Raw genomic sequence first — 26243 nt, 5'->3', positions numbered from 1 at the left:
GCGCCTAGGCAGTTCTAGGTGGCGACCTATAAAAACAAAAAATTAATTCATGTGCGTGGGTGTATGTCATATATTATATTATATATATATATCTCTTACTTCTCTTACTTATATAAATAAATAAATTTAAATATATATAAATATAATAATAAAATTAGCATGGCCGACTCGCTAGAGTTAACTCGGCTAACTCTGCCGAGTTGGGCGAGTTAACTCGGCTAAATTCGGCCCAGTCGGTCACCAATTCGGCCTAATCAGCCGAGTTAGCAATCATTATTGTGTGGACCATACTATTAAATAATGCACATTCAATATAAAAATAATGTACATTCAGTATAAAAATAATGTACATTATATTCAAGGGATGTACATTATTTGTGTACTGAATGTACATTATTTTTATACTATAAAAATAATGTACATTCAGTACAAAAATAATGTACATTTAGTATATTAAAAATGTATATTTGATTATGGTCCACATAGTATATCACTTCATTAGGGAAAAGATTACTTCAGGGTTGATTACTACAAGGGAGATTGTCTTAGGATAAATTATATTTGTAACAATCTTAACGCATATAATCTATACTAAATGCTCCAACTTGACGGAAAGTATTAAAATAAAAGAGTCATGTCTTTATAGTTTAGGTTCTTTGTATATATATCTTGTTGTACCAATCATTTTGAATCATCAAATTCGTGAATGTTTCTTCACAATGATATGAGAGTAACATTCAATTTTAAAAGAAAAAATATTTCAAAGATGCACACAGATTAAAAAGTAAAATTAGTAGAAAAATGTAGCATTATTGTATTTTTGTAAATTTATTAAAAAAAAAACCAACACTATCAACTTGTTAGAGTTGCAATAAAAAATTAATAATTACATTATTTCATAAATGGATTGTTTATAAAATTATAGATTAGATATAGTATATCATGTAACAGAGTATCACAACAATAAGGCCACAGCAAGTACAAAACCACTAGCAGATTCATTATATTCCAAGCCAAAACTCCAATCAGCAACTTCAACCCAGAAACACAAACCATTTCAGATCACCAAAACATCCAACACCTCTCATTTGTGCCTCTGAACTTGATTTTTGGAGATCTGGGATTCAGCTGCAGAAGCACCTCCTCATATCACTCCATGGCAAACGATAAGTATCAATGAAGTTGACCTTCTTAAGATTTGGAAGAAAACTAGTTGTCCATGGGATATCGCTACCCAGAATACGCTCAAGATTTAGATCTTTGATAATTTTCTTCTCAAGCTGCCCCAACTGCACAAAATTATTAAAGTAGATTTTCAGTAAAGAGTCCAACTTGAATTCTCAATTTTTTTTAAATTCAAATTTTTTGTAAAGAGATCCCTCGTACAACACTTGGGATTCAACCAAGATATAGTCTCTAATTAAGTGTCTATGAACAACCTCTGAGGTTTCTAATGAAAATAAAAATTCCTTAACAGTGACATTTTTCAAATATTATATGCCTGAGAAGTATCCAACATATCACCGCATGCATGAATAATAAAACTTTGCATATTCCAAATTTTATATGCCTGAGAAGCAGAAACCATTGCAGTTTACCAAAATATCCAATAGTATGCTTTGCAACAGAGTATTCTGCCAATTCAAAAACCTACCTGCCTAATCCACAATAAGCAAATGCAAAACCCATTATATATGCAGTCATTCATTCATTGATCACCCTCTTCCTCCTCATCTTATCTTCCCTGCAATTGATAAATTAAGTAAATATGAAAAAAAGGTGAACACAACAGTTAGATAGGTAAAGAAATATGAGATAGAAGTGAGAGGAAACAGATGAGATATGATGGCCATGAAGAATTCAAGTAGCATGAAGTAAGTGCATGTTAAATGTTCACACATTATAATATATTAGAGTTGAGGGATAGAAAGAGACCAAATACGTTCTGAACGAACACGGAGAGCATTTCCATAGTTGTTGTATTGCTCTTCTTGAATCAACTTTGCCGAAGTCAGAACGGAATCCCAACAACAGTTTAACCAAATCAGTGCTAGTGTGGTGATATGCACAAAACCACTAGGAATCTCTGGCAAACAATAGCAATTACGTAACTCTAAACATTCTAGCACAGGGAAATTGTCACCCACAGCATTCCAACGTTCCAAATATGTATCTTCAATTACCAATCTTTTCAATTTGCAGAACCCTTCCTCGGATGCCTCCCACATTTTGTCATCCCTAGCAATAGCATTTTTCAGTTTTAGAACCTCTAGATTCGGCAACATACCAATAAACGTCAAATCACTCCATGACAAATAAGTGTCGTAGAATTTGAGCTTCTTAAGATTTGGTACAAAATTTGCCCACTGGGTGCCGTAACATGGAATATGGATGTGTAGGGACCTTTTGATGCTTAGTTTCTCAAGCTGCCCCAAGTGCACACAATTATAAAAACAATCTATATTGTTTTCATTGAATCCATCATCAATCCCCAAATTTTTTAAATTTGGAATCCTTGTAAATAAATCCCTTGTACAGAGCTTAGAATCCAACCAAGATATACTCTCTAAGTTTCTATAAACAACTGAAAAAGTTCCTAATGAAACAATCCGTTCAATGCAAATATTCCTTAAGAGTGGCATTTTACAAAATCTAGATGCGTTAGAGAAATTCAATGTAAATTCACTACCTCCATAAACAATAAAGCTTTGTATATTCCAATACACAAAGAGCTCAAAATCAAAATATCCGACTCTGATGCCATTCAAAAAATTCCTCAAAGCTAAGTATCTCAAATGAATAAGATTTGCATGCATATTTAGTACCCCATGTTCATAGAGAAATACGCATTCTATGTCTACTACTCTTAGTAGTTTGAAATGTGAAAATAAACGTTCCACACTTCCAGAGTAATAAGAGTTAGGGAATGTGTAAGGAATGTGATTTGTTAAAGCACATTCTCAAAGGAAGTGTATCAAACCTTGATGCTGCTCTTATCCAACGACTACGAGACATTTTCTTCTCGCACAATGGAAGCTTTTCATCTCCAATGACATTTAAGAGATTTTCATCTCGAGCTTCTTTCAAGCACAAATCACGCAACAAATCATGTATTCTTATTGTCTTCATTTTCCCATTGTAGCTCTTTTTGCTAACAAAAACAAGATTCCTATCAACAATATCTTGCAAGCACTTCATGGCCACTCCCTCCATATTTTGATGATCCTCTGCCCTCAAAAATCCCTCTGCCTCCCACAACCTAACCAATATCTTCACAGGGATCTCATAGTCTTCCGGAAATACTCCAAAATATAGAAAACAAGCTTTTAAGTGGTGTGGTAATTGGTTGTAACTGAGATATAGTATTTTGGAACATGCATCCTTAGAATCACCAATTACATATCTACTCACATTTTCTGCAACATTATTCCACTTCTCCACTGCTGCGTCTGTCTTGGAGAGAAGACTTGCTACTACAATAATAGCTATAGGTAACCCTTCACATTTCTTCACTATGTCTCTACCAATTTTCTCAAACACAGAAAGAAATTTTGTTTGACCAAACACATTGCAGAAGAGATTCCAACCTTCATTGACATCTAAGAAAGGCATGTTAATGGTAGAGTTACTTGAACTTACATATTCAGCCACCTCCCTGAGCCGAGAAGTCAATAATATACGACTTCCATTACTATCATCCAGAAAGCATCTTTGCACACTATCCCAAGCAGTAGTGTTCCATATATCATCCATCACTATCAAATATCTCTGATCTTTCAAGTGTTTACGAAGACTTTCTGCCAAATTGCCATGTGATGTTGCATTAACACAACCAATAAGGCATTGGAGCATTTGTTCCTCGTTAAACTCTTGAGATATAGTAACCCATGCTCGTTTGTCAAAATAAAAACTAATTGATGAATCTTCATAGACTTTGCGAGCTAAAGTGGTTTTACCTATTCCGCCCATGCCTACAATTGATATAACTTGTAGCTGCTTTGCTGATTGTTGGGTGAGCTGATCCATTATCGTCTTGAACTCGTGGTTGCACCCGACCATTCTACTGTCAAACTTTATTGAAGCATTTTTGGAAAATTTACTCACAGAAATATTATTCTGGCGTTCTGGATCAGCAGGCTGCGATGATGTGGAACCAAGGAGTAGTCCTCTTTGTCGCATCCTTTGACCTTGTGATGGACCCTTTGCAAGCTGCTTTTTACTTTGAATCTTAATCAACTTCTTCTTCAGGTAATCAGTCTGTTTTACAGCTTCATTCAAGATTCCATGAAGCCTGAGGAGGCAAGCAAGACCCTTCGTCCAACCCTTTGCCTCTACATAAATGTTAGTCAACTCCATCTCAATCCTTTCTTCTGCTTCGAACGTTACATCTCTGATCTCTGCCTCTACATCTTTCATCGCCCCCGCATCATCATAGGCCATCTCAGATTCCTCAAGACTTTCTTGAAGGAAACTAAGATTTCTATGGAGAGAGACCAACATTCGTTTATATATAAGAGGCAGGCGTGGTTCTGACTGCAAGAAGTGTAGATGGAGTGTTCCTTTAAGCGAAGTTACAGCAGCATAAGCCATTTGCGTCTGTCTATGTTGTAACTGATCAGAGCATGTCGGCAAATGGATTAATTTGGCAGCAGCCACATTGGTTAGGAAAGTTGCAAAGTTTGATCAAGAATGTTAGGCAAGTCCAAGAGTTAGGCACCTACAAAGTTTGAACAAAAATATTTATTGTTTGGTCCCTACATTTTAGGCTAACTACAAAATGACCCCAATTTCTCAACTATAAATAGGGAGGTCATTTGCCATTCTTGTCATCCCAAATCATTCTATTCTTCCCTCATATACTAGAGATATTAGAGAGTTTGTTGAGTGTATTTCTCCTTCCTAGCAAGAGAGAATTATCCTTGTTTTCTCCTTGTTAGTTAGAGAGTGGTTGTAACTCCTATTTTCTCATAGTAAAATTCTTCTACCCTTGCCCGTGGTTTTTACCCTAATTTGTTTAGGGGTTTTCCACGTAAAATCTGTGCCTCATTTATTTTTCTTTCTCAAATTATTGTTGCAATCTGATCTATCCCACTTCCGCGGGCACAACAATTGGTATCAGAGCCTTCAGATATATTGTTCATAATTTGTTTCAAGAACAATATGGCAGCGAAATTTGAGATTGAAAAATTCAATGGGAAAAATTTCTCATTGTGGAAATTGAAGGTGAAGGCTATCCTGAGGAAAGACAACTGTCTAGCAGCTATCAGTGAAAGGCCGGTGGATTGTACTGATGACAAAAAATGGAGCGAGATGAACGAGGATGCTATGGCGGATCTATACCTATCAATAGCAGATGGAGTATTGTCAAGCATCGAGGAGAAGAAGACGGCCAAGGAGATTTGGGATCACCTCAACCGGTTGTACGAGGCCAAGTCACTGCACAACAAAATTTTCCTTAAGAGGAGATTATATACTCTTCGTATGTCAGAATCTACTTCAGTGACGGAACACTTAAATACGCTGAATACTCTATTTTCCCAGCTTACATCTCTAAGCTGTAAAATAGAGCCACAGGAGCGTGCGGAATTTCTACTTCAGAGTCTACCTGATTCGTATGATCAACTCATCATCAACTTAACAAACAACATCCTTACAGACTATCTAGTCTTCGATGATGTTGCAGCTGCGGTTCTTGAAGAAGAAAGTCGGCGCAAGAACAAGGAAGACAGACAAGTCAATCTGCAACAGGCAGAGGCGTTAACGGTGATGAGAGGAAGGTCAACAGAACGTGGCTAAAGCAGTGGTCGTGGTATATCAAAATCAAGTAAGAAGAATTTAAAGTGTTACAATTGTGGAAAGAAGGGTCACCTGAAGAAAGATTGTTGGAATTTACCTCAAAATTCCAATCCTCAAGGAAATGTTGCAAGTACCTCAGATGATGGAAGTGCTCTTTGTTGCGAAGCACCAATAGCCAGGGAAGGCAGAAAAAGGTTCGCGGATATATGGCTTATAGACTCGGGAGCCACATATCACATGACCTCAAGGAGAGAATGGTTCCATCATTATGAACCAATCTCAGGAGGATCTGTGTACAGCTGCGACGATCATGCCTTGGAGATTATCGGCATTGGAACCATCAAGCTGAAGATGTACGATGGAACAGTCCAAACTGTTCAGGATGTGCGGCACGTGAAGGACCTGAAGAAAAATCTATTATCCTATGGAATATTGGATAATAGTGCAACCAAGATTGAAACACAGAAAGGAGTCATGAAGATTTTCCAAGGAGCGCTTGTGGTGATGAAAGGGGAGAAGATAGCTGCAAATCTATACATGCTGAAGGGAGAGACTTTGCAAGAAGCAGAGGCATCGGTTGCCACATGTAGTCTAGACTCTACGCTGCTATGGCATCAGAAACTTGGGCACATGTCAGAACAAGGAATGAAGATTCTTGTGGAGCAAAAGCTACTTCCGGGGTTAACAAAGGTATCACTTCCTTTGTGTGAGCATTGTATAACAAGTAAGCAACATCGTCTTAAATTCAGCACATCAAATTCTAGAGGCGAGGTTGTTCTAGAATTGGTTCACTCTGATGTGTGGCAAGCACCGGTTCCATCCCTAGGAGGGGCAAAGTATTTTGTCTCATTCATCGACGATTACTCTAGGAGATGCTGGGTGTACCCTATCAAGAGAAAGTCAGATGTGTTTGCGACTTTCAAAGCCTTCAAAGCACGGGTGGAACTTGATTCCGGGAAGAAGATCAAGTGTTTCAGGACAGATAATGGAGGGGAATATACAACTGAGGAATTTGATGACTTCTGCAAGAAGGAAGGCATCAAAAGGCAGTTCACGGTGGCATACACTCCTCAACAAAATGGAGTGGCAGAGCGGATGAACAGAACCTTGCTGGAAAGGACAAGAGCAATGTTGAGGGCTGTGGGCTTAGAAAAATCATTCTGGGCAGAAGCAGTCAATACCGCCTGTTATTTGGTGAATCGAACTCCATCAACTGCAATCGAGCTGAAGACACCAATGGAGATGTGGACTGGTAAGCCTGTTGATTATTCAAACCTCCATATATTTGGAAGCATTGTGTATGCAATGTACAATGCCCAGGAAATTACAAAGTTGGATCCGAAGTCCAGGAAATGTAGATTCTTGGGGTATGCTGATGGAGTAAAGGGGTATCGCTTGTGGGATCCCACTGCCCACAAAGTTGTCATCAGCAGGGATGTTATATTTGTAGAGGAAAGGCTACAAAGAGGAGAAGTTGATGATAGCACGGAAAATGAAAAGCTAGAAACTACTCATATACAGGTAGAGGAGGAATTTGAACAAGATTCTTCTGAAGCAGAACCGGCGCACGAGGAATCAGAACCAGAACCAGAAAGCTCTGGAGCTCCAACAACTCGTCAATCAGACCGTGAGAGAAGACGTCCCACTTGGCACTCAGATTATGTTATGGAAGGGAATGTTGCATACTGCCTTCTAACAGAGGATGGTGAGCCATCAACCTTTCAGGAGGCGATAAACAGCTCAGATGTTTCTCAATGGACGGCAGCAATGCAGGAAGAAATAGAAGCTCTCCATAAAAATAATACATGGGAACTTGTGCCACTACCACAAGGAAGGAAGCCAATTGGTAACAAATGGGTCTTCAAAATCAAAAGGAATGGTGACGATCAAGTGGAGCGGTATCGTGCAAGACTGGTGGTGAAGGGATATGCTTAGAAAGAAGGTATTGATTTCAATGAAATATTTTCACCTGTGGTTCGACTAACAACAATTCGTGTAGTTTTGGCGATGTGTGCTACATTCAACTTACATCTAGAGCAGCTAGATGTGAAAACGGCTTTTCTTCATGGAGATCTTGAAGAAGAGATATATATGCTCCAGCCTGAAGGATTTGAAGACAAAGAGAATCAGAACTTGGTTTGCAGGTTGAACAAATCTCTGTACGGTTTAAAGCAGGCACCAAGGTGTTGGTATAAGAGATTTGATTCCTTCATCATGTGCCTTGGATACAACAGACTGAATGCAGACCCTTGTGCATATTTCAAGAGGTTTGGAAAAGATAACTTTGTTATATTGCTGTTGTATGTAGATGACATGTTGGTCGCAGGCCCCAACAAAGATCACATTGATGAATTGAAGGCACAACTGGCTAGGGAATTCGAAATGAAGGACTTGGGACCAGCAAACAAGATTCTAGGGATGCAAATTCACCGAGACAGAGGTAATAGGAAGATTTGGCTTTCTCAAAAGAATTATTTAAAGAAAATCTTGTCACGTTTCAGCATGCAAGATTGTAAGCCAATTTCTACCCCTCTTCCTATTAATCTCAAAGTATCCTCAAGTATGAGTCCTAGCAATGAAGAAGGGAGGATGGAGATGTCTCGAGTACCGTATGCATCAGCGGTGGGGAGTCTAATGTTCGCTATGATATGTACAAGACCAGACATTGCGCAAGCAGTGGGAGTAGTTAGTCGGTACATGGCGAATCCAGGCAGAGAGCATTGGAACTGTGTGAAGAGGATCCTAAGATACATCAAGGGGACCTCAGATGTTGCATTATGTTATGGAGGATCAGACTTTCTTATCAACGGGTATGTGGATTCTGACTATGCAGGGGATTTGGATAAAAGTAAATCTACGACAGGATATGTGTTCAAAGTTGCTGGTGGAGCTGTAAGCTGGGTTTCAAAACTGCAAGCAGTTGTGGCTACGTCAACAACAGAAGCAGAATATGTAGCAGCTACACAAGCCAGTAAAGAAGCAATTTGGTTGAAAATGCTATTGGAGGAGCTCGGGCACAAACAAGAGTTTGTCTCTTTGTTTTGTGACAGTCAGAGTGCCTTGCATCTAGCAAGGAATCCTGCATTTCATTCAAGGACGAAACACATACGAGTGCAGTACCATTTCATCCGAGAGAAGGTGGAAGAAGGGACAGTAGATTTGCAGAAAATCCATACCACGGACAACGTAGCAGATTTCCTAACAAAGGTAATCAATGTTGATAAGTTTACTTGGTGTCGATCTTCCTGTGGCCTGATAGAGACGTAAGCGACATGGAAAGTGCAAGGTAGAAAGAATGGTGTGAAGATATGATTGTTACAATCTAATCTTCAAGTGGGAGATTGTCGGCAAATGGATTAATTTGGCAGCAGCCACATTGGTTAGGAAAGTTGCAAAGTTTGATCAAGAATGTTAGGCAAGTCCAAGAGTTAGGCACCTACAAAGTTTGAACAAAAATATTTATTGTTTGGTCCCTACATTTTAGGCTAACTACAAAATGACCCCAATTTCTCAACTATAAATAGGGAGGTCATTTGCCATTCTTGTCATCCCAAATCATTCTATTCTTCCCTCATATACTAGAGATATTAGAGAGTTTGTTGAGTGTATTTCTCCTTCCTAGCAAGAGAGAATTATCCTTGTTTTCTCCTTGTTAGTTAGAGAGTGGTTGTAACTCCTATTTTCTCATAGTGAAATTCTTCTACCCTTGCCCGTGGTTTTTACCCTAATTTGTTTAGGGGTTTTCCACGTAAAATCTGTGCCTCATTTATTTTTCTTTCTCAAATTATTGTTGCAATCTGATCTATCCCACTTCCGCGGGCACAACAGAGCAGAACAAAGAAGAAATGAAAGATGTGATGCAATTTAGACAGGAATTCTATATGATTTTAAAATTCATCAGTGGTGGTTATAATGGTCCTGTTTGGTAAATGGCTGTTGGCTGATTGAGTTGGCTGTTTGGGTTAGAAGGTATGATTTGTTAATAACATTAGCCGATTGTAAAAAGTTGGCTGATTGGGTTGGCTGTTAGCTGATAGCTGTGTGGTATAATTTTTTTTCTCAAAAAGCTAATTGAAAAGGCTGCTTTGAGTAGCCTTTTGAATTTTAGCATTTTAAAGTTACAAAAAGCTTATTAACCAAATAATTAATAGTGATCAAATAAGCTAAAATTGGCTGATAGGCTGATTATTTACCAAACAGGGCCAATATTTAAATATAGAGTTAATTCCACCGGTTGTTGTCATTTAACATCTCAAACCTCTCTTGAAGGACAAAAGTGATCAAATAAGCTAAAATTGGCTGATAGGCTGATTATTTACCAAACTGGTTGGATCTCTGGTTATTGACTGTTACATGACCTGGGGACTTAAAAAGTCAAAGGAAATGAAGAAAAAAGAATTGTAGAGTGAGGACCAAGGGTAGTAATGCTGGCAGCCCATAAAGATCAGCCTGTTGTTTCCGTATTTTGATAATATTTTAGTATAAAAATATCCAAATCATGCGATTTTAATGATATTGGAAAGCTAATTCCAAGAGTTTTTTTTTTTTGAAAATCTAATTCCAAGAGTTATTATTACAACTTTTGTGAATATTGAAAAATCTAATTCAACCTTCTATAAGGTGAAAATTAGCTTAGAGATCATATATAATTGTTGCACAAAATATGGAAATCACAACCAACGTCATGATTTGACTCTCAGCGTGGATAAGGCCAATATTTTATAAGTAGGGGTGATTCCATCAATTATAAAAAGGAAATTGGTAGTTATTTTTAAGGACATTTAACTCTCTAACTTCTCTCCACTTTTTTTTTTTGAATACTACTAATTCTATTACAATGCAGTATCTGTTCATAACTATTTTCTCAACCTATTGAAGCACAAGAGTCAGTATTGCCTCCACTGAGGCTCGAACCCACCACCTCTCGCATAAAGTTATATTATATTAGATTAGAGTTTAAGTCAATATTGAGTATTCAAAACAAAAAAAACAAAAACAAAAACAAAAAAAGAAGAAGAGTTTAAGTCAATATTGCAATTCAATTTATTCCAATTTCAATTCAAGCTTGTATCTTTAATCTACATTAGATCAGAGCTAAGTTTTCATTAGTTACATTTCAATTCCTTCAATTTTACTTGTGTTTTCAATACATTCAATTTCATTGTGCCTTTACTTTACAAATCTAAAGATTTTCTTAGAGATTTTAATTAAGCTTGCTCTTATTATAGATGCTTCTATGATTTCAATTGCATGAAAAGAGTGTATTGAATTAGCTAAGGTTACGTTCTTGACTTCTTGTTGCGAGTATGTTATAATTAATTTGATCTCTTGTATTATTTAGGGTTGAATTTTGTTTGAGAATCTTTGGAATTGTGTGTAGCTATAAGAATAGGTCACACAATTAGACATACTACATACTCCGCTCACAAATCTCGATTTGAAAGAACGGGATTGGAAGGAGATCGACTTTATAGGTTATATATGTGTCTGATAAATTGTTCTAATAATTAGAAATGAATCCCCATAATATAAGAATATATGATTCTTTGACAATTGAAGTTTGTAGCTCATCATATAAATAAGAACAGGAAGAAGAAGAAGATTACCTAAATTAAAGCAGCATTAAGAAATCCCAGTGCGTCTTCAGCCTATCACCACAAGCAGATAGCTAAGCTTATCTCCACACGGCGGTAATTGAGTCCTTGAATTGAACAAAACAGATGACGGCACTCTACTTCTTCTTCTTCCTCAGCTTGCTTGTTGCTGCTAAGGATTTTGTATTGTATGGGTGTGTATTTTGTTGTTGGACAGCAAACAGATCTGTTCGAACATTTGATATGAGTTGGTATGAAATGCCCATGTTGAGAATTCAGGTAGGTGCAATATAATAAGAGGGATCAAATTTTTTATGTATGATTCGGAAGAAGTGAGGCTAAATAGCTCATTATTATATTATGCCCATCATGTGCATAGTTGACATTGATTAATTTAATACATAATTTTGTTTCATTATCAAAAAAAAAAAAAAAAAAAAAAACACAAGTATATTGTTGAATTGAATGGAATATAATAGCAGAGTGTAGTCTTAATTTCTGTTCCAGTTATAATTCAAATTTAGTGGACTTGTGGTATGTTGGTTTGTTGGTTAAGCAATGTTGCTGCATTGCTAATGACATGAAGAACGTGTCTGTTTACCATGTCAGAAGGTCAGCAAATCAGGTGGTTCATGACTTGACACGAGCAAGAGGTTCTTCGTCTGTCCTAGGGTCGTGGATGTCTGTTCCACCGGCCTGTATTGCTCATTTTATTGATTATTAATGCAATTGTGTTTTTTTAAAAAAAATAAAAGTAAAATCTTCAATCTTTAACTTTTTCGTCCAAACTTTTCTTAATATTAATTAATTGGTAAAAAGATTAATAAAGCTTAATTGGTAGGAAAATGTTATATAGAAATTAACTAATATCTATTGAATTGTTACCACAAATTAAACTCAATATGCATGTAATTAAAAAGGAAAAATGGTTACCAAATCTGTGAATTGTGAAAATAATGGAATCAATTTTGAGTAATAATTGGTAATATTTCTTTGAAATTATGCGAAATAATAATAGTATTTCGAATACTGATTCTGAGTAGTGAATTGTTGTGGAAATAATGGATACAATTGAGTGTAATAATTGGAAATATTCCTTGAAAATTCCACGTAATTTTATAAGGTAAATAATGATTTATTAATTATTATTTACATCAATCTATACTCTACTATTAATAGAAACAAAATCTTTCTTTCTTGCTTTCCCGCCCAAATAATAGAAAAGGAAAATTGAAAAGGAAACGAAAGTTATTAATTGACTAAAAATAAAAAATGATCTCTAATTGACTGAAAATATAAAAAGTAATTTGTTCTGAAGAATTTGATGGAGATGATGACACAGTCGGAGGGTTGCCAGTGGTATTACCTTTTTTGAAGTACTTGTGACCCGGAGGATATTAGCAAACCTGTTGGGTGTGACCAAGAATTCCACAATGAGTACATCTCGGTTTAGAGCGGTTATTGCCAAAACAAGGTTGAGAGACAACGCTTGCATGACTGTTGTTTTGCAACATATGAAAAGGATGTTGTTGACTAGCAGATTGTGTTGTAGCTTGTTGAGGAATCACCAATGTCTGGAAATTATTTGGCATTGGTGGAGTGAAAGATGTACCAGTAAGAGTATGAAAGTCATGTTGAAAATTGACTGACATATTGGAGTTTTGCTTTGCAGCCTGGAGAGCAGCAACATCTATCGACGTCCCAAGGTGTCACAACCCACTTCTAGGACATGACCCGGCCGTATCGTTATGTGAAAACTTGCAACAATACGAAGCCTAACCATACATACATCTCGAAACCTTCATAACAACACTTGAATACATAATAATTCCACAACAAAGAACTAGTTCTTCCCAAAACACTCATCAATTCACCACTATTAAATATTTACAATCAATAGCAGTATGTCCAAAATGCATCACAAGCACCAAAATCAAGCACAATGGTTTACCAGAAATATAAATGGGGCAAAGCTATTATCCCACACGAGCAAAAATCCATGATAAGCTCCAATACTAGGACTAAGTCTCCTAGTTTCAAAAGTCACCTTTGAGACCTCACCACTTGTGCTCATACTATTCACATGTCCTTAACTACTCTGAAACATGAGGAAAAATACAAATAATGAGCTAATGCCCAGTAAGTGGTACTCTTTTCAACCCCGGATCAAGTAGCCTTAAAAAAAATATAATAATAAGCTTTAGAGTAATTAATAGGTGCAAATCACAATCTTCAAACTGTAACGAAGTCATAATATAATTCCATCATACTATACACAAGTTCCCAAAATAGAACTTTTGCTACATGGGCATCAACATAATTTCATACCACAATACTTTCAAAAGGTCAAATCATTCTTTAACCCATGACTCATTGGCAACATACACCCACCATTATACCTTGTGGCATAGGCCATTATCGGTATAATGATCTAAAAAGACTCGACGATTCGAAATGAGTCAGGCTCGACGATTCGGAATGAGCCGGATGGAACGTTCCTACAAATAATTCAAAAGTAAAGACTCAACGATTCGCAATGAGTCAAGCTCGACGATTCGGAATGAGCATTTAGGAACGTTCCAAGCCGAACAAAACAAATAACAAATTGTAGGTTGCCTCATGAGTTTCGTCAAACATTCAAAATAATTCTTATAATCAAATAGTCCATTGTAGCAAAAATCATTTCCTTAACACCACATAACAAAATACATATCCAAAGGTAATATGAAATCCGTATAGCTCATAACTTGGCAAAACAAATATGACATCATAAACTAATAATTGCCAAATAAATTACTTGATCCTCTTTTATAGCAAAACCCCTTAGTACAAATCATACCCAGAAATCGAATAATAGTAAAATCAAACTTTAACAATCATAACTAGCTTGAGTCATATTATATCAAAAGCACAAAGTATTTTTAACTCAAACTAACCCTAAAATGGGTATTCAAAGTAGTAGATATTCCAAAATAGGTTAGGGGTTTTGCAAAATAAGGAGAAAAGAGTTAATCACTTACCTAAAACATCCAAATCATAGCCATTTAGCTCACCCAAATACTCCTTCTCAAAATCCCTAACATTTTCAAAACATCAATCTTAGGGCTCCAATGATAAACCCAACTCAAAAAGAGAGAAATATGGAGGTCAAACTTACCTATAATACTCCAAAAATTACTTGAGACCTAAGCTTGAAGAAGATGGAGATCAAAGCTTCAAAACTTTTTCTTCCCTTATCTCTCTAGCAACTCTCCTTATTTTCTTTCAAATGAGATATTTATCCTAAGATGAAGTGATTCCTTAGCCTTTAAGAGTAAGGAAGGGTAATTTAGTAATTTCATCCAATATTAAACTTTATTAAGCTTTGACTTGTTGACTTCATTTAATAAACATAATACAATTGTATATATAAGGAAGTGGGTATTACACAAGGTGGTCCAACGTGCGTTGTTTCTCATCTTGAACTAGCAAGGCATAGGCTCCTTTGACGGTTGGCAATACAGAATTGATGAGAAGAAGTTGGTTGCGTGCTTGTGAATATGTTTCTCTTAGACCCATCAAAAATTGAAATAAGCGTCTGCGTTCTGTTTGAGTGACATAAGCAGCGTTCTATTTGAGTGACATAAGCAGTACGAGCAAATTAAAATATGAGCATCTGGGAGGAGGATCTAAGAGATTTAATTAATCGCAGAGGCTACATAACATGATGATAAGTGCATAAGATGCCACCTTTATAAGGTCGTTCTCGGATCATATTGTGTACAATTGACGGCTTTTATGATTGGTTTGGTCCTCAATTGCGTTAAAATGCTTGTTATTACCATTGGACCCCGCTCCACACTTAGCTAATCGTTTTGTAGGGAAAAGATGTGCAAAAAGGGCAGAAAATGGCAACATTTTGGAGAAGGATTTACGAACCGAAGTTGGAGTGCAAAGCAGGCCTTGGACATGCCTCTGGACGTGCGTCCAGGCCTGCGTCCGATTTTTCACCCTCTGAAGTTGTCACAGCAGAGCAGCTGTGACACCCCAACTTTACACAAGCCGAGATAGATAAAAACTTTTAAACAAAAGCTGCCTATCCCAACTACACAAACATAACATAGCGGAAGCGATTTAAAACCTAAGGGCGTCATGCCACATCTAGGTATACAACGCAGCCTAGATGCACAGGCTAACAAAGGAAACCAACTGTACAGAATCAAAATCCTCAAAACGTCATCGTAACAAGTCTAGGTAAAGGTATGAAATCTAAACATAGGCGCACAGGCCTCGAAACCAAATCTAAACAACATAAACTAGTCTAAGCTGGCCTCGTAAGGATAAAGCTCTAGCGCGCTCTCGCTTAGACTACTCCATACCTGGAAAACACACAAAGAACCATTAGCAAAAGACTGCTAAGCAACCACCACTCACACCCGCAAGGAAGTATAGATATATAATAGGTTTGTAAATAGGTTTACACACCCATATAGAATATACACACCAACAAACTGTTCTTTAGTTGAAATCGGATACTCAACAATAATAAACTGAACGAATCATAAACCAAGACTCATCGAAACAAGGCCGATATCCAAAGACAACAACGAATCATAACCAAGATACCAACTGAACTCAAATACAAGAAATAACCAACCATAACGATGAACAACGAGATATCAACAGATATACAAGTCAACCGGATAATCACAAGGAACTCACAATGCATAACCCAAGATAAAATCCCAACTCCAATCTCCAAACCCTCATACCAACCATCATACTAAGCCAACCACAGAAATAAGCCAAAATCCAGAAATCTGGTACGCAGGGGTGATGAGCCCAATCACAAGGACCGAAGTCCAAAGTCGAAATCCGGAAATCCGGTACGCAGGGGTGATGAGCCCAATCACAGGGACCGTAGTCCAATCACAGGGACCGGAGTCCAATCACAGGGGCGAATCGGCCCAATCACGGGGGTAATGAACCCAATCACGGGGGTAATGAACCCAATCACAGGGACCGTAGTCCAATCACAGGGACCTAAGTCCAATCACAGGGGCGAATCGGCCCAATCACGGGGGTAATGAACCCAATCACAGGGGTAATGAACCCGAACACAAACAATAGTAACACAACTAGTTCACCCACAACCTCCAATGATATCCACAAACCATCATCACATACCCATACTCCAACTTCAACCCAAACCAACCAAACAAAGTGTTCATCTCAACTATGAACACAAGCAAACTCCCAGGTAAAAGAATATCAAGAATCAATAGATCAAGAATACAAAAAGGGAAACCAAAGACATGAATCGATACTCCAAGATATGGTATAAAATACCCAATAAATGACATGAATAAAGGCTCCACAAACATGGTAAAATACCCAACAAAACAATCCAACAATATTCAGAAACAAAGAAGAAACAACAGACAACAACATCACCAAAATAGTCTCTGGGAGCAGATTCCCAGAGAACTTGCGGAACCTACCAACGGAGCACAGACCTCCGCCGGCCTCCTCCGCACGAAGGGAACGGTCCCCTTCGGCGGGCCACTGCCATCCGTTCAACCCAACCGCCTTGGCCTTGCGGAACTCCCCGGCGGATTACATTGTGCCGCCGAGGACCTCCGCAAGGTCATTCCATCCCAACTTCCAGAATATCAACAACAGACACGAAATAAATGTTTCCAGAGAGCAAATCAGACCAAAATTACACCAACATTGCATCAAATTAGAGGCCAAAAACATGGAAATCCAACCCATCATTGATCATACAACACAAAGCAAAAGATCAAGATGCAATCCAACAAATAGATTCAACAAAATAGGCTAATCACAAGGAATTTTCAGGATTTCCAACACACCAACATAATATCATAGAGTGAGGGTATAAAATAGATTTTAGTGGACATGATGGTTACCTTGAATAGCTTTCTCCAACTCCAACAAGCCCTAAGCTAGATCACCAAGTCCCACCTTCACCTTGATCATCTTTTTCCCAAAGAACCCCAAAAGAACATTATAAGAATATGCTAAAAGACTAATAAGAACACAAAATGCAAGACGGATTCTAGGATAGATGCACTTACCCACTCCTAACCAAGCTTAAAAGAGCAACCTTTACTTGAAAACTTGTAGGAAAATGAAGATCAAATTTTGGATGTAAGATGAAGGGAAATGGCGTGTGGAGTGAAGGAGTAGGGAGGAAGAGGAGTGAAAACTTTTAGGGATTTTAATCTTCTAAATTATATACTAAGAATAGATACAATATTTAGGGTGTAAGACTTTAATATGAGTTGGGCTTAAATATATAATATGATGGCTACAAGAATTAATTGTATATATTCAAGACTAGCAAAATGGGCTAATGAAATCATCCCTTATAATTAATATAAGAATTAGAACAAGGAAGCCCATAAAAATGTCTTAGGAACAATGTATTTACATTATATAATGTAAGATCAATAAGTTGGGCTTGTAGGAATATTTAATTACAAATATTGTAAGGACCCAAATTGAATAAAAATCCCTTACAAGAATAATTCAATTAATTGGGCTCTTGATTAGAATAATTAAATTAGGCTCATGAATGTATATATATAAGTGTATATATATTAAATTGAAAGGAATTAGCCCAATTGGAATAATTAACTTGCCCAAGGAATTAATTAACGAACGAAAGGCTTGGACGAATTTACGGGGTGTTACAGCAGCAGCCCACCATGGACGCACATCTGGACGCACGTCCAGGCAGGCGTCCAATTTTTGGCCCGCTGAAGTTTGAAGTCTGAGCAGCAGAAGGCACCGTGGACGCGCGTCCAGCCATGCGTCCGTCGCGGAACTTTTGGCGGTTGGGCAAGGTTTAAAAGGGGAATTGAGCCATTTTGCAGGGGATCCAACACACTTCCACCTTAGTTTAGTTTAGAAAATTCTCTCTCTAGATTTAAGTCCCAATTCCCTACACTTCCAAACCTTAATTGTGATCAAAATCCAAGTCATCTGGCTAGATTTAGAGGAGATCCTACACTTCAACATTGTATTGATCAAGATTGATTCAAGATTTCTACTTCAATTCAAGTAACATTTCAATTCCTAGTCTTATAATTCCTTTCTTAGTTTTTGATTTGATTGATAGATTTGATTTGATTGTTGATTTGATTTTGATTCTAGTTGCTTAGATTTGTTCAATTGCATCTATGATTTCCATTCTAGACATGATTAGCTAAGCCTTTTGTGGATTTGGATTGAGCAATTTTGTATGGATATTCTTGAGCTTTGAATTTATCAATTAGGTTTTGCAATTGCTTTGATTATGAGTTGATTGTGTGAGTGGTGATCCACTTTGGCTCTTGTGTAGGGGTGATCAACCTATATGAGAGGTGTTTGGAGAAGGAGTCTCACCTACGAGAGTAGGGTTACTCCTTAGCCTAGCCTAGCACATTTCCTTCCCACCTTCGAGAAAAGGGGGATTGGAAGGCAAATAGCACACCATGTGTTCGATAATTTGCCTCAGCTAGCCTAGTCGCCATGAGAATGGGACCATGGACTAGATGATAGGCCAATGACCACGAGAGTGGCGTTGGCATAGTTGCCTTGCCTCATTTTCATTATCTAAGTGTTGCTAGTCTAATTTCTCAAAAAAAAAAAAGTGTTGCTAGTCTAATATCTTAAGAAATCAAGGATACATATACGAGTTGCAAGATCCGAATCTTCTTTTCCAATTGATTGTATTTCATTCTTTTGCCTTTGTTTCTTTACCTTTAAGCATAATACACACACCTTCTACCTTAGGATTAGCTTTCAAACACTAGGTGCTCTTGTGATTAGTTCGCTTGCCTACCAATTCCCTCCTTGCCTTCCTTGAGAACGATGCTCGGGAACTTCTACCCGTTTTAACACCTACTTCTTTCCACCCACCGCGAAAACTACATTCATCACATGATATGGTAAGCGGCTATGGAGGTATCATTATGACGTAAGGTTGCGATGCACCGCTCAAGCTCAAAGATTTGGGATCCGTTTGCCGTAAAAAACGATCTTTTAAATCAGACCAACAGTAGTAGCATCTGGAGCATACAAAGCAGTATGGGCAAGGGATGGATGAATAGAATTGAGAATCCATGACATAACAATATTATTTACCCTTTGCCACCTAGCATGATCAGGATGGGAAACGTCAGGCATGGCTAGAGTTTTGTCAACAAAACAAAATTTGTTTCTGCCCCTCAAAGTCATCGTCATTGTCAAAGCCCAAGAAGTATAATTTTAAATGCCTACGAGGGGAGTGCCGACGAGAGAGGTTCGTGTGCTATCGAAAGAATGAAGATAATATGGCCGGGTTTTCTATATCAATGTGAGTGGCTGAAGTCGTGATGATGGTTGATGGGGTTTCATCCACGGGAGAAGATTGAGAATTCTCAACCATGGTGATGAACCAAAGAGAAGAAAAAAAATTACAGAATATAGAGATTTGATGTTGATACCATGTTGGAGAATAGAAAAATATTGTATATTGATTGTGTTTGAATGAAGAAACCTAAGCATATAGATACTAGCTACTCTAACGGTAACAAAGAAAATAAAGGTAAGGAAATCCTATGATTGACTAATCACATTACAAAGAATGAGGAAATAATATTTACATATGGTAAAATAAATTTCTACAGGTGTGGTAATTGATTGTAACTCAAAGATAGTATTTTTGAACATGCTTCCTTAGAGTCATCAATTACATTTTTTTGCAACATTCTTCCACTTCTCTAACTTCTCCTCTGTCTTGGAGAGAAGACTAGTTACTAAAAGTCTAAAATGATAGCTAGAGGTAATCATTTACATTTCTTCACTATGTTTCTACCAATTTGCTCAAACACCAAAACAAATTTCATTTTTCCAAACACATTGCATTAGAGATTCCAACTTCCATTGACATCTAAGAAAGGCATGTTAATAAGAGAGTTACCTGAGCTAGCATATTCAACCATTTTTTTGAGCCAAGAAGTCAATACTCAATAGTATACGGCTTCCATTATTATCATCAAAAAAGCATATGTGCACACTATTCCAAGCATTATCCATCTCTAAAATTATAAATATAAAGTTCTAAATTGTGAACATGGACTGGATCCAGCTTGCCGGGTACATGGAATAATGGCTCATTCATTTGTGGTAATAAATAAAAGCCTTAACAAAAGATAAAGTAGGTCCATTCCTATGTTGTAATATAGCATATATGTGCATCATATGGGTCATGGCCAAACAATACTTCTTCATTTGATTTATAGTTCAAAAAAAATCAGTTCCGAGAAGCAGAAACCATTTCAGCTCACCATAATGGTACATGGTGCAACACAGTGCGTAAATCCTTGAGTAATCCAACAAAATAACCACACCAATCTTTCCAAAAAAAAACCACACACAGCAAGTACAGTACAGTACAAAAACCACTGGCAGGCAGATTCATATTCATATATTACAGTTCCTGCTAATCTGCTATGCTACCCCGTCGTCGTCGCCGTCGCAGCTCAGCTTTGTGGCTCTTAACTTTTCATCGCCTCCCAATCTGTATATGTTTAAGAATTAGAAGTTAAGGAGAAACGAAATGCCTGATGAAATATTATGATTAAAAGCATTTAGTTTAGTTTGTTTAATTTGGTGATTAAAAAAACTGAAAACAACTAAGCGTACGTGATTTTTCTTTGAGAAGAAACAAAACAAAATAAACATGAACATATAGGTGAGGTGTGTTAGTGTGTATGCAAATACATATAAGAGACTTATTTAAGTACCTGCATACCCTCGTCACATCCATCAATTCCTCTAATTTGAGATACTGCTGGAAACAATAAATTAAGTTATTAACGCATATTTATAGGTAAAAAAAAAATATGAGATACAGAAAAATGAGAGAAAGCATGCACATATAATTATTGATATGATTGCAGAGGAATTTAAATAGCATGAAATGTGAAACAGTCAGAGATATAATGGAGGCAGGGATAGAAACAGACCTTAATATTTTTAGAACGAACGAGGAGAGTATCAATTCCATATCTCTGCTGCTCATCTTGAATACGTTTTGCGGAAGCCAAAACGGAATCCGGGCAGTATGTTAATTGAATCAATGCAAGTGTGGTGATATCGGCAAACTCAATAGGGATCTCTCGCAACGAAATGCAATTAGTTAACTCTAAATGTTCAAGCACAGGAAAATGGTCACCCACAGCATTCCAATATTTTAGACATTTACTTTCAATTACCAACCTTTTCAATTGAGGGAACCCTCCCTCACATGGCTCCCACTCTTTTCCTTCACAAGCATCTATCAATTTTAGAACTTCTAGATTTGGCAACATACCAATAAGTCTCATATCACTCCATGGCAACCTAGCCCTGAAGAATTTGAGTTTTTTAAGATTTGGTAGAAAACTAGTTGCCCATGGGATGCCGCTATACGGAAGTTTGAGATCCCACCATTTGATGCTTAGTTTCTCAAGCTGCCTCAAGTGCACAAAATTATAGAAACCATCTGAATTTTTATATCCAAAAAGCAGTTCACCTTGAATTCCCAATCTTTTTAAATTTGGAATCCTTGTAAAAAGATCCTCTGTACAACACTTCGGATGCAACCAAGATATAGTCTCTATGTTTCTATGAATAACCTCTGAAGCCTCTAATGTTAAAGGAATTATGTCCACATAAAAATTCCTTAATAGTGGCATTTTCCAAATTCCAGATGCCTCCGAGGAATCCAATATAACACTAAATCCACGAACAATAAAACTTTGCATATTCCAATGCTCAAAGAGCTTTAATTTATGAAGGCGTACATCTTCACGCGCACTTTGGGACAAACCTAAGTATCTCAAATGAACAAGATTTGCCATATGTAGCATCTTATCTACAAAGTTCTGGAATCTAAGTTTCATGTCTACTACTCTTAATAGTTTAAAGTGACAAAGCTCCTTAATGCTTAAATCAATATGATCAACAGAGTGTAAGGAATGAAAATTGCCAAAGCACTTAGATCTATTTTGAATATTGTAACATCCAGGTTTAATACTTACCCAAGGACAAGCTTTTGAAAACAAGTGTTGTGATATCCACTTGTGAAATGGAAGTTTTACTAGTCCAGCAACAGCACCATGATAATCATTTCCAATAACATTCAAGAGATTTTCACATCGAGTTTCTCTTAAGCAAAAGTCTCGCAAGAGATCATGCATCCTAATTATCTTGATTTTGCCATTATAACTCTGTTTGTCAACTAGAACAAGACTTCTATCAACAAGATCTTGCAAGCATTCTGTGGCCACTTCCTCCATATTCTTATTGTTCACTGTCCCGAAAAATCCCTCTGCTGCCCACAACTTAACTAACTTCTTTACAGGGATTTCATAATCTTCTGGAAAAACTCCAAAATATAGAAAACAAGCTTTAGAGGGGTGTGGTAATTGGTTGTAACTCAAAGATAGTACACTTGAGCACACTTCATTAGAATCGCCAATTACACTTTCTGCAACATTCTTCCACTTTTCCACCTTCTCCTCTGTCTTGGAGAGAAGACTAGCCACTAAAGTAATAGCTAGAGGTAATCCTTTACATTTTTTCACTATGTCTCTACTAATTTGCTCAAACACCAAAAGAAATTCTGTTTTACCAAACACATTGCAGAAGAGATTCCAACTTTCATTGGCCTCTAAGAAAGGCATGTTAATGATAGAGGTACTGGCAGCATATTCAGCCACCTCTTTGAGACGAGAAGTCAGTAGTATACGACTTCTATTATTATCATCTGGAAAGCACCTTTGCACACTATCCCAAGCTTCTTTGCTCCATATATCATCTATCACTATCAAATATCTCTGATCCTTCAAGCTTTTCCGTAGACTTCCTGCTAATTGGTCTCGATCATTGCTGCTTTGTTCATCATTACTTGACGCACTAACACAACCAATGAGGCATCTAAGCATTTCCACCACGGTATACTCTTGGGATACAGTAACCCATGCTTGCTTATAAAAATAAGATGTAATTGATGGATCCTTGTAGACTTTCCCAGCTAAAGTGGTCTTGCCTATTCCTCCCATGCCAACGATTGATACAACTTGGAGCTTCTCAGCTGATTGTTGTGTGAGCTTACCCAATATCGTCTTGAATTCCTTGTCGCATCCAACCATTCTACTGTCAAACTTTGAAGCACTTTTGGAAAATTTACTCACTGTAATATTATTCTCGCGTTCTGGATCAGCAGGTTGCGATGATGTTGAACCAAGGAGTAGTTCTCTTTGTTGCATCCGACCAAGGAGTGAAACGCCAGTGATTGATGGACCCTTTGCATACTGATCTTTACTTTTAATCTTAATCAACTTCTTCTTGAGGTAATCAGTCTGTTTTACTACTTGCTTGAAGATTCCATGAAGCCTGAGGAGGCAAGCCTCTATACTGCTTGACTGAAGGTATATGTTACTCAACTCCATCTCAATCCTTTCTTCGGCTTTGAACGCTACATCTCTCATCTCTGCCTCTAAATCTTTAATCGCCGAATTATTATAGGCGATCTCAGATTTCTCAAGAATTTCTTGGAGGAAACAAAGATTTTCATGGAGAGAATTAAGTATCTCTTGTTTGCATTTAAGAGGCAAACGTGGTTGTGATTGCAAGAAGTGTAGATGGAGTGTTCCTTTAAGTGAAGTTACAGCAGCATAAGCCATTTGCGTCTATGTGGTAGCTGATCAGAGCAGAAAAAAGAAGAATTGAAAGATGTGATGCAATTTAGAAAGGAATTTTCGTCAATGCAATTTAAAATTATTAGCGGTAGCGGGTTAGCAGTTCGTTTTTTTTTTTTTTTTTTTTCTAGGCTTATTCAGATAATTTAATATCAAATATTTCTACCCTATCACAATTATGTCCAATTATTTTAATTAACATTACAAATAATTTAACTCTTTTGATTTATTTATATATTAGTTTAGTGGTTATATATAAGAGTTAATTCTGCCAGAGGTTCATTGTCTTTGGTGGCAATTTCAAATTTAGTCTCAGACTATTGTTTTTGACATTTAACATCACTGACTATTATTTATTGGACACTTTTAGTATTTCTCATAACTATATGTAGGAGAAATATAATTAAATATAATTATATGTAGGAGAAATATAATTACTTTTTTATTATAGATCAGAGTTAGAAGTACATATTTCGTCCGTAAATTATAAGCATGTCCATCTTTGACTTCTCAATTTTGACTAAAGTGATGTTTTTAGTCCTTCATATAATGAAAATTGAGAGGTAACATTTACACCACTAATAATTCAGGGGGTGACATTGATAATTAACATTTTCTTCCATCAATTATAAAAAGGAAATCGGTAGTTATTTTTAAGTACTTTTAACTCTCTAGAGTCGGTCAATATTGCAATTCAATTTATTCAAATTTCAATTCAATATTGCTAAAAATCAGTCAATCTTTATTTAGTTAAAAGTAAAAATATTACTCCGTATGTTTGATTCGCTTTTTAAAAACATGAACATAATGTTAGATATAAATAATCTAACTAAATAGAATAGTATACGAGAAACCTGATTCGTAGTAGCGGAAGCGGAAGCCGTATTGATCTCCAGCCACAGTTGATGCAATGCCTCATGAACGGTAGATCGTTAGCCAGATTTGTCTCATACTTGACTCAGAACCCTAGATGGTGTACTGGTGTCTACTAAGCAGTATGAGTACCGTGAACTGTATGTGCTATATAATGCCTATCCTGTATCCCATCAATACAGATTTATATAGGCACAGTGTCTGGTTGAATACAACTACTAGTTGTTTAGTCCAACCAAACCACTTAATAAACCTAGTTAACTTGCACCACTTAATTAAGGCCCTAATATATAATATATAATATATATATTATTAGGGAAAATCTTACATTCTCCCACTTGGTGCAAGTACTAGCACAACCCTCATCAAAGAACAAAACACACGAATCATAGTGATAAGTACTCTATTTTGCAGAGTAATATCCATTATGGTCACATGCATTTCAATTCTCTAACTTAGGCCCCTCATGAACAAACCCAATGTTTATTCTCGGTATAACTTAAGAGATGTTTCTCAAAATATATTATGTGCACAACTGAAGAGAGAAACCATCCAAATATTTGTACAAAGGAGTACACTGTATGATCTCTAAAATCCTTAAAAGCATGCCTCAAATAGAGATCTCTTAATGTTAGCATAATGCTAACTGTATTCCGTGACTTCTAAACTTGAACACTACCTCTAACAGCTAAGAGCTCAGAGTTGACACGTCTGTCACTCCCACTCATTAAAATAGCCAAAAGATAGTTAAGTCACAGAATCATTCCAATAACTTAGAGAACAAGCCAAAACCTCTAAGTCCATAAATTTGGAATGTTAACATACACCATAACTTCCCAAATAATCACAATATCCACTTTAACTGAATATTTATGAGTCTTACTTTTATGTCTCGCAAAATTGTCTTGAGCCTTAAATACCAAAATGGCCCAGGATCAATTTTGAAGAAACTAAAGACTCTTAAATGCTAAAGAATGACAGTGCACCACAAGTTAGATGATTTTGTTCTAATAAATTCATTAATATTGGTACAACATTTTCATAAATATGCTGCACAACCAGATGTCCAATAATTTGAACTTATGAATTTATATGAACAAATTCAAGATTAATACTTGTGGAATCTTTTGGACTACTTATTGTTTGACATACAATCCAATTTGCATTGGGAAGTATGAAGACAATAGTTAAATCCATAATCTTTAGTGGAGTATCTTAATGATCTTTTTCTTAATGATCACTCCCACTGTTCTTTAGCAAAAAA

General features: G+C 36.8%; 2 protein-coding genes and 1 long non-coding RNA gene across 3 annotated transcripts; all 3 read right to left on the bottom strand.

Moving 5' to 3' along the window:
* Positions 1 to 1027: 1027 nt before the first annotated feature.
* Positions 1028 to 2207, bottom strand: LOC115996191. Its single transcript, XR_004093577.1, has 3 exons — positions 1936 to 2207; positions 1655 to 1744; positions 1028 to 1289 (listed from the first exon to the last, which is right to left on the bottom strand). It is a non-coding gene; the product is annotated as an uncharacterized LOC115996191 (long non-coding RNA).
* Positions 2208 to 2919: 712 nt separating this feature from the next.
* LOC115996137 (disease resistance protein RPP13-like) lies at positions 2920 to 4590 on the bottom strand. Its single transcript, XM_031235279.1, has one exon. The coding sequence runs from the start codon at positions 4588 to 4590 to the stop codon at positions 2920 to 2922; it is 1671 nt and encodes a 556-aa protein (XP_031091139.1).
* Positions 4591 to 20870: 16280 nt separating this feature from the next.
* Positions 20871 to 25309, bottom strand: LOC115996136 (putative late blight resistance protein homolog R1A-10). Its single transcript, XM_031235278.1, has 4 exons — positions 24961 to 25309; positions 21389 to 24108; positions 21167 to 21213; positions 20871 to 20940 (listed from the first exon to the last, which is right to left on the bottom strand). The coding sequence occupies exons 2-4, from the start codon at positions 24089 to 24091 to the stop codon at positions 20871 to 20873; spliced, it is 2820 nt and encodes a 939-aa protein (XP_031091138.1). The 5' UTR covers positions 24092 to 24108; positions 24961 to 25309.
* Positions 25310 to 26243: the final 934 nt, after the last annotated feature.

Source organism: Ipomoea triloba, chromosome 11 (genome assembly GCF_003576645.1).
Source record: "Ipomoea triloba cultivar NCNSP0323 chromosome 11, ASM357664v1".
NCBI classification, from domain to species: Eukaryota; Viridiplantae; Streptophyta; class Magnoliopsida; order Solanales; family Convolvulaceae; genus Ipomoea; species Ipomoea triloba.
Note: the sequence above shows the minus strand (reverse complement) of the source record. Positions and strands in the feature narration are given on the sequence as shown.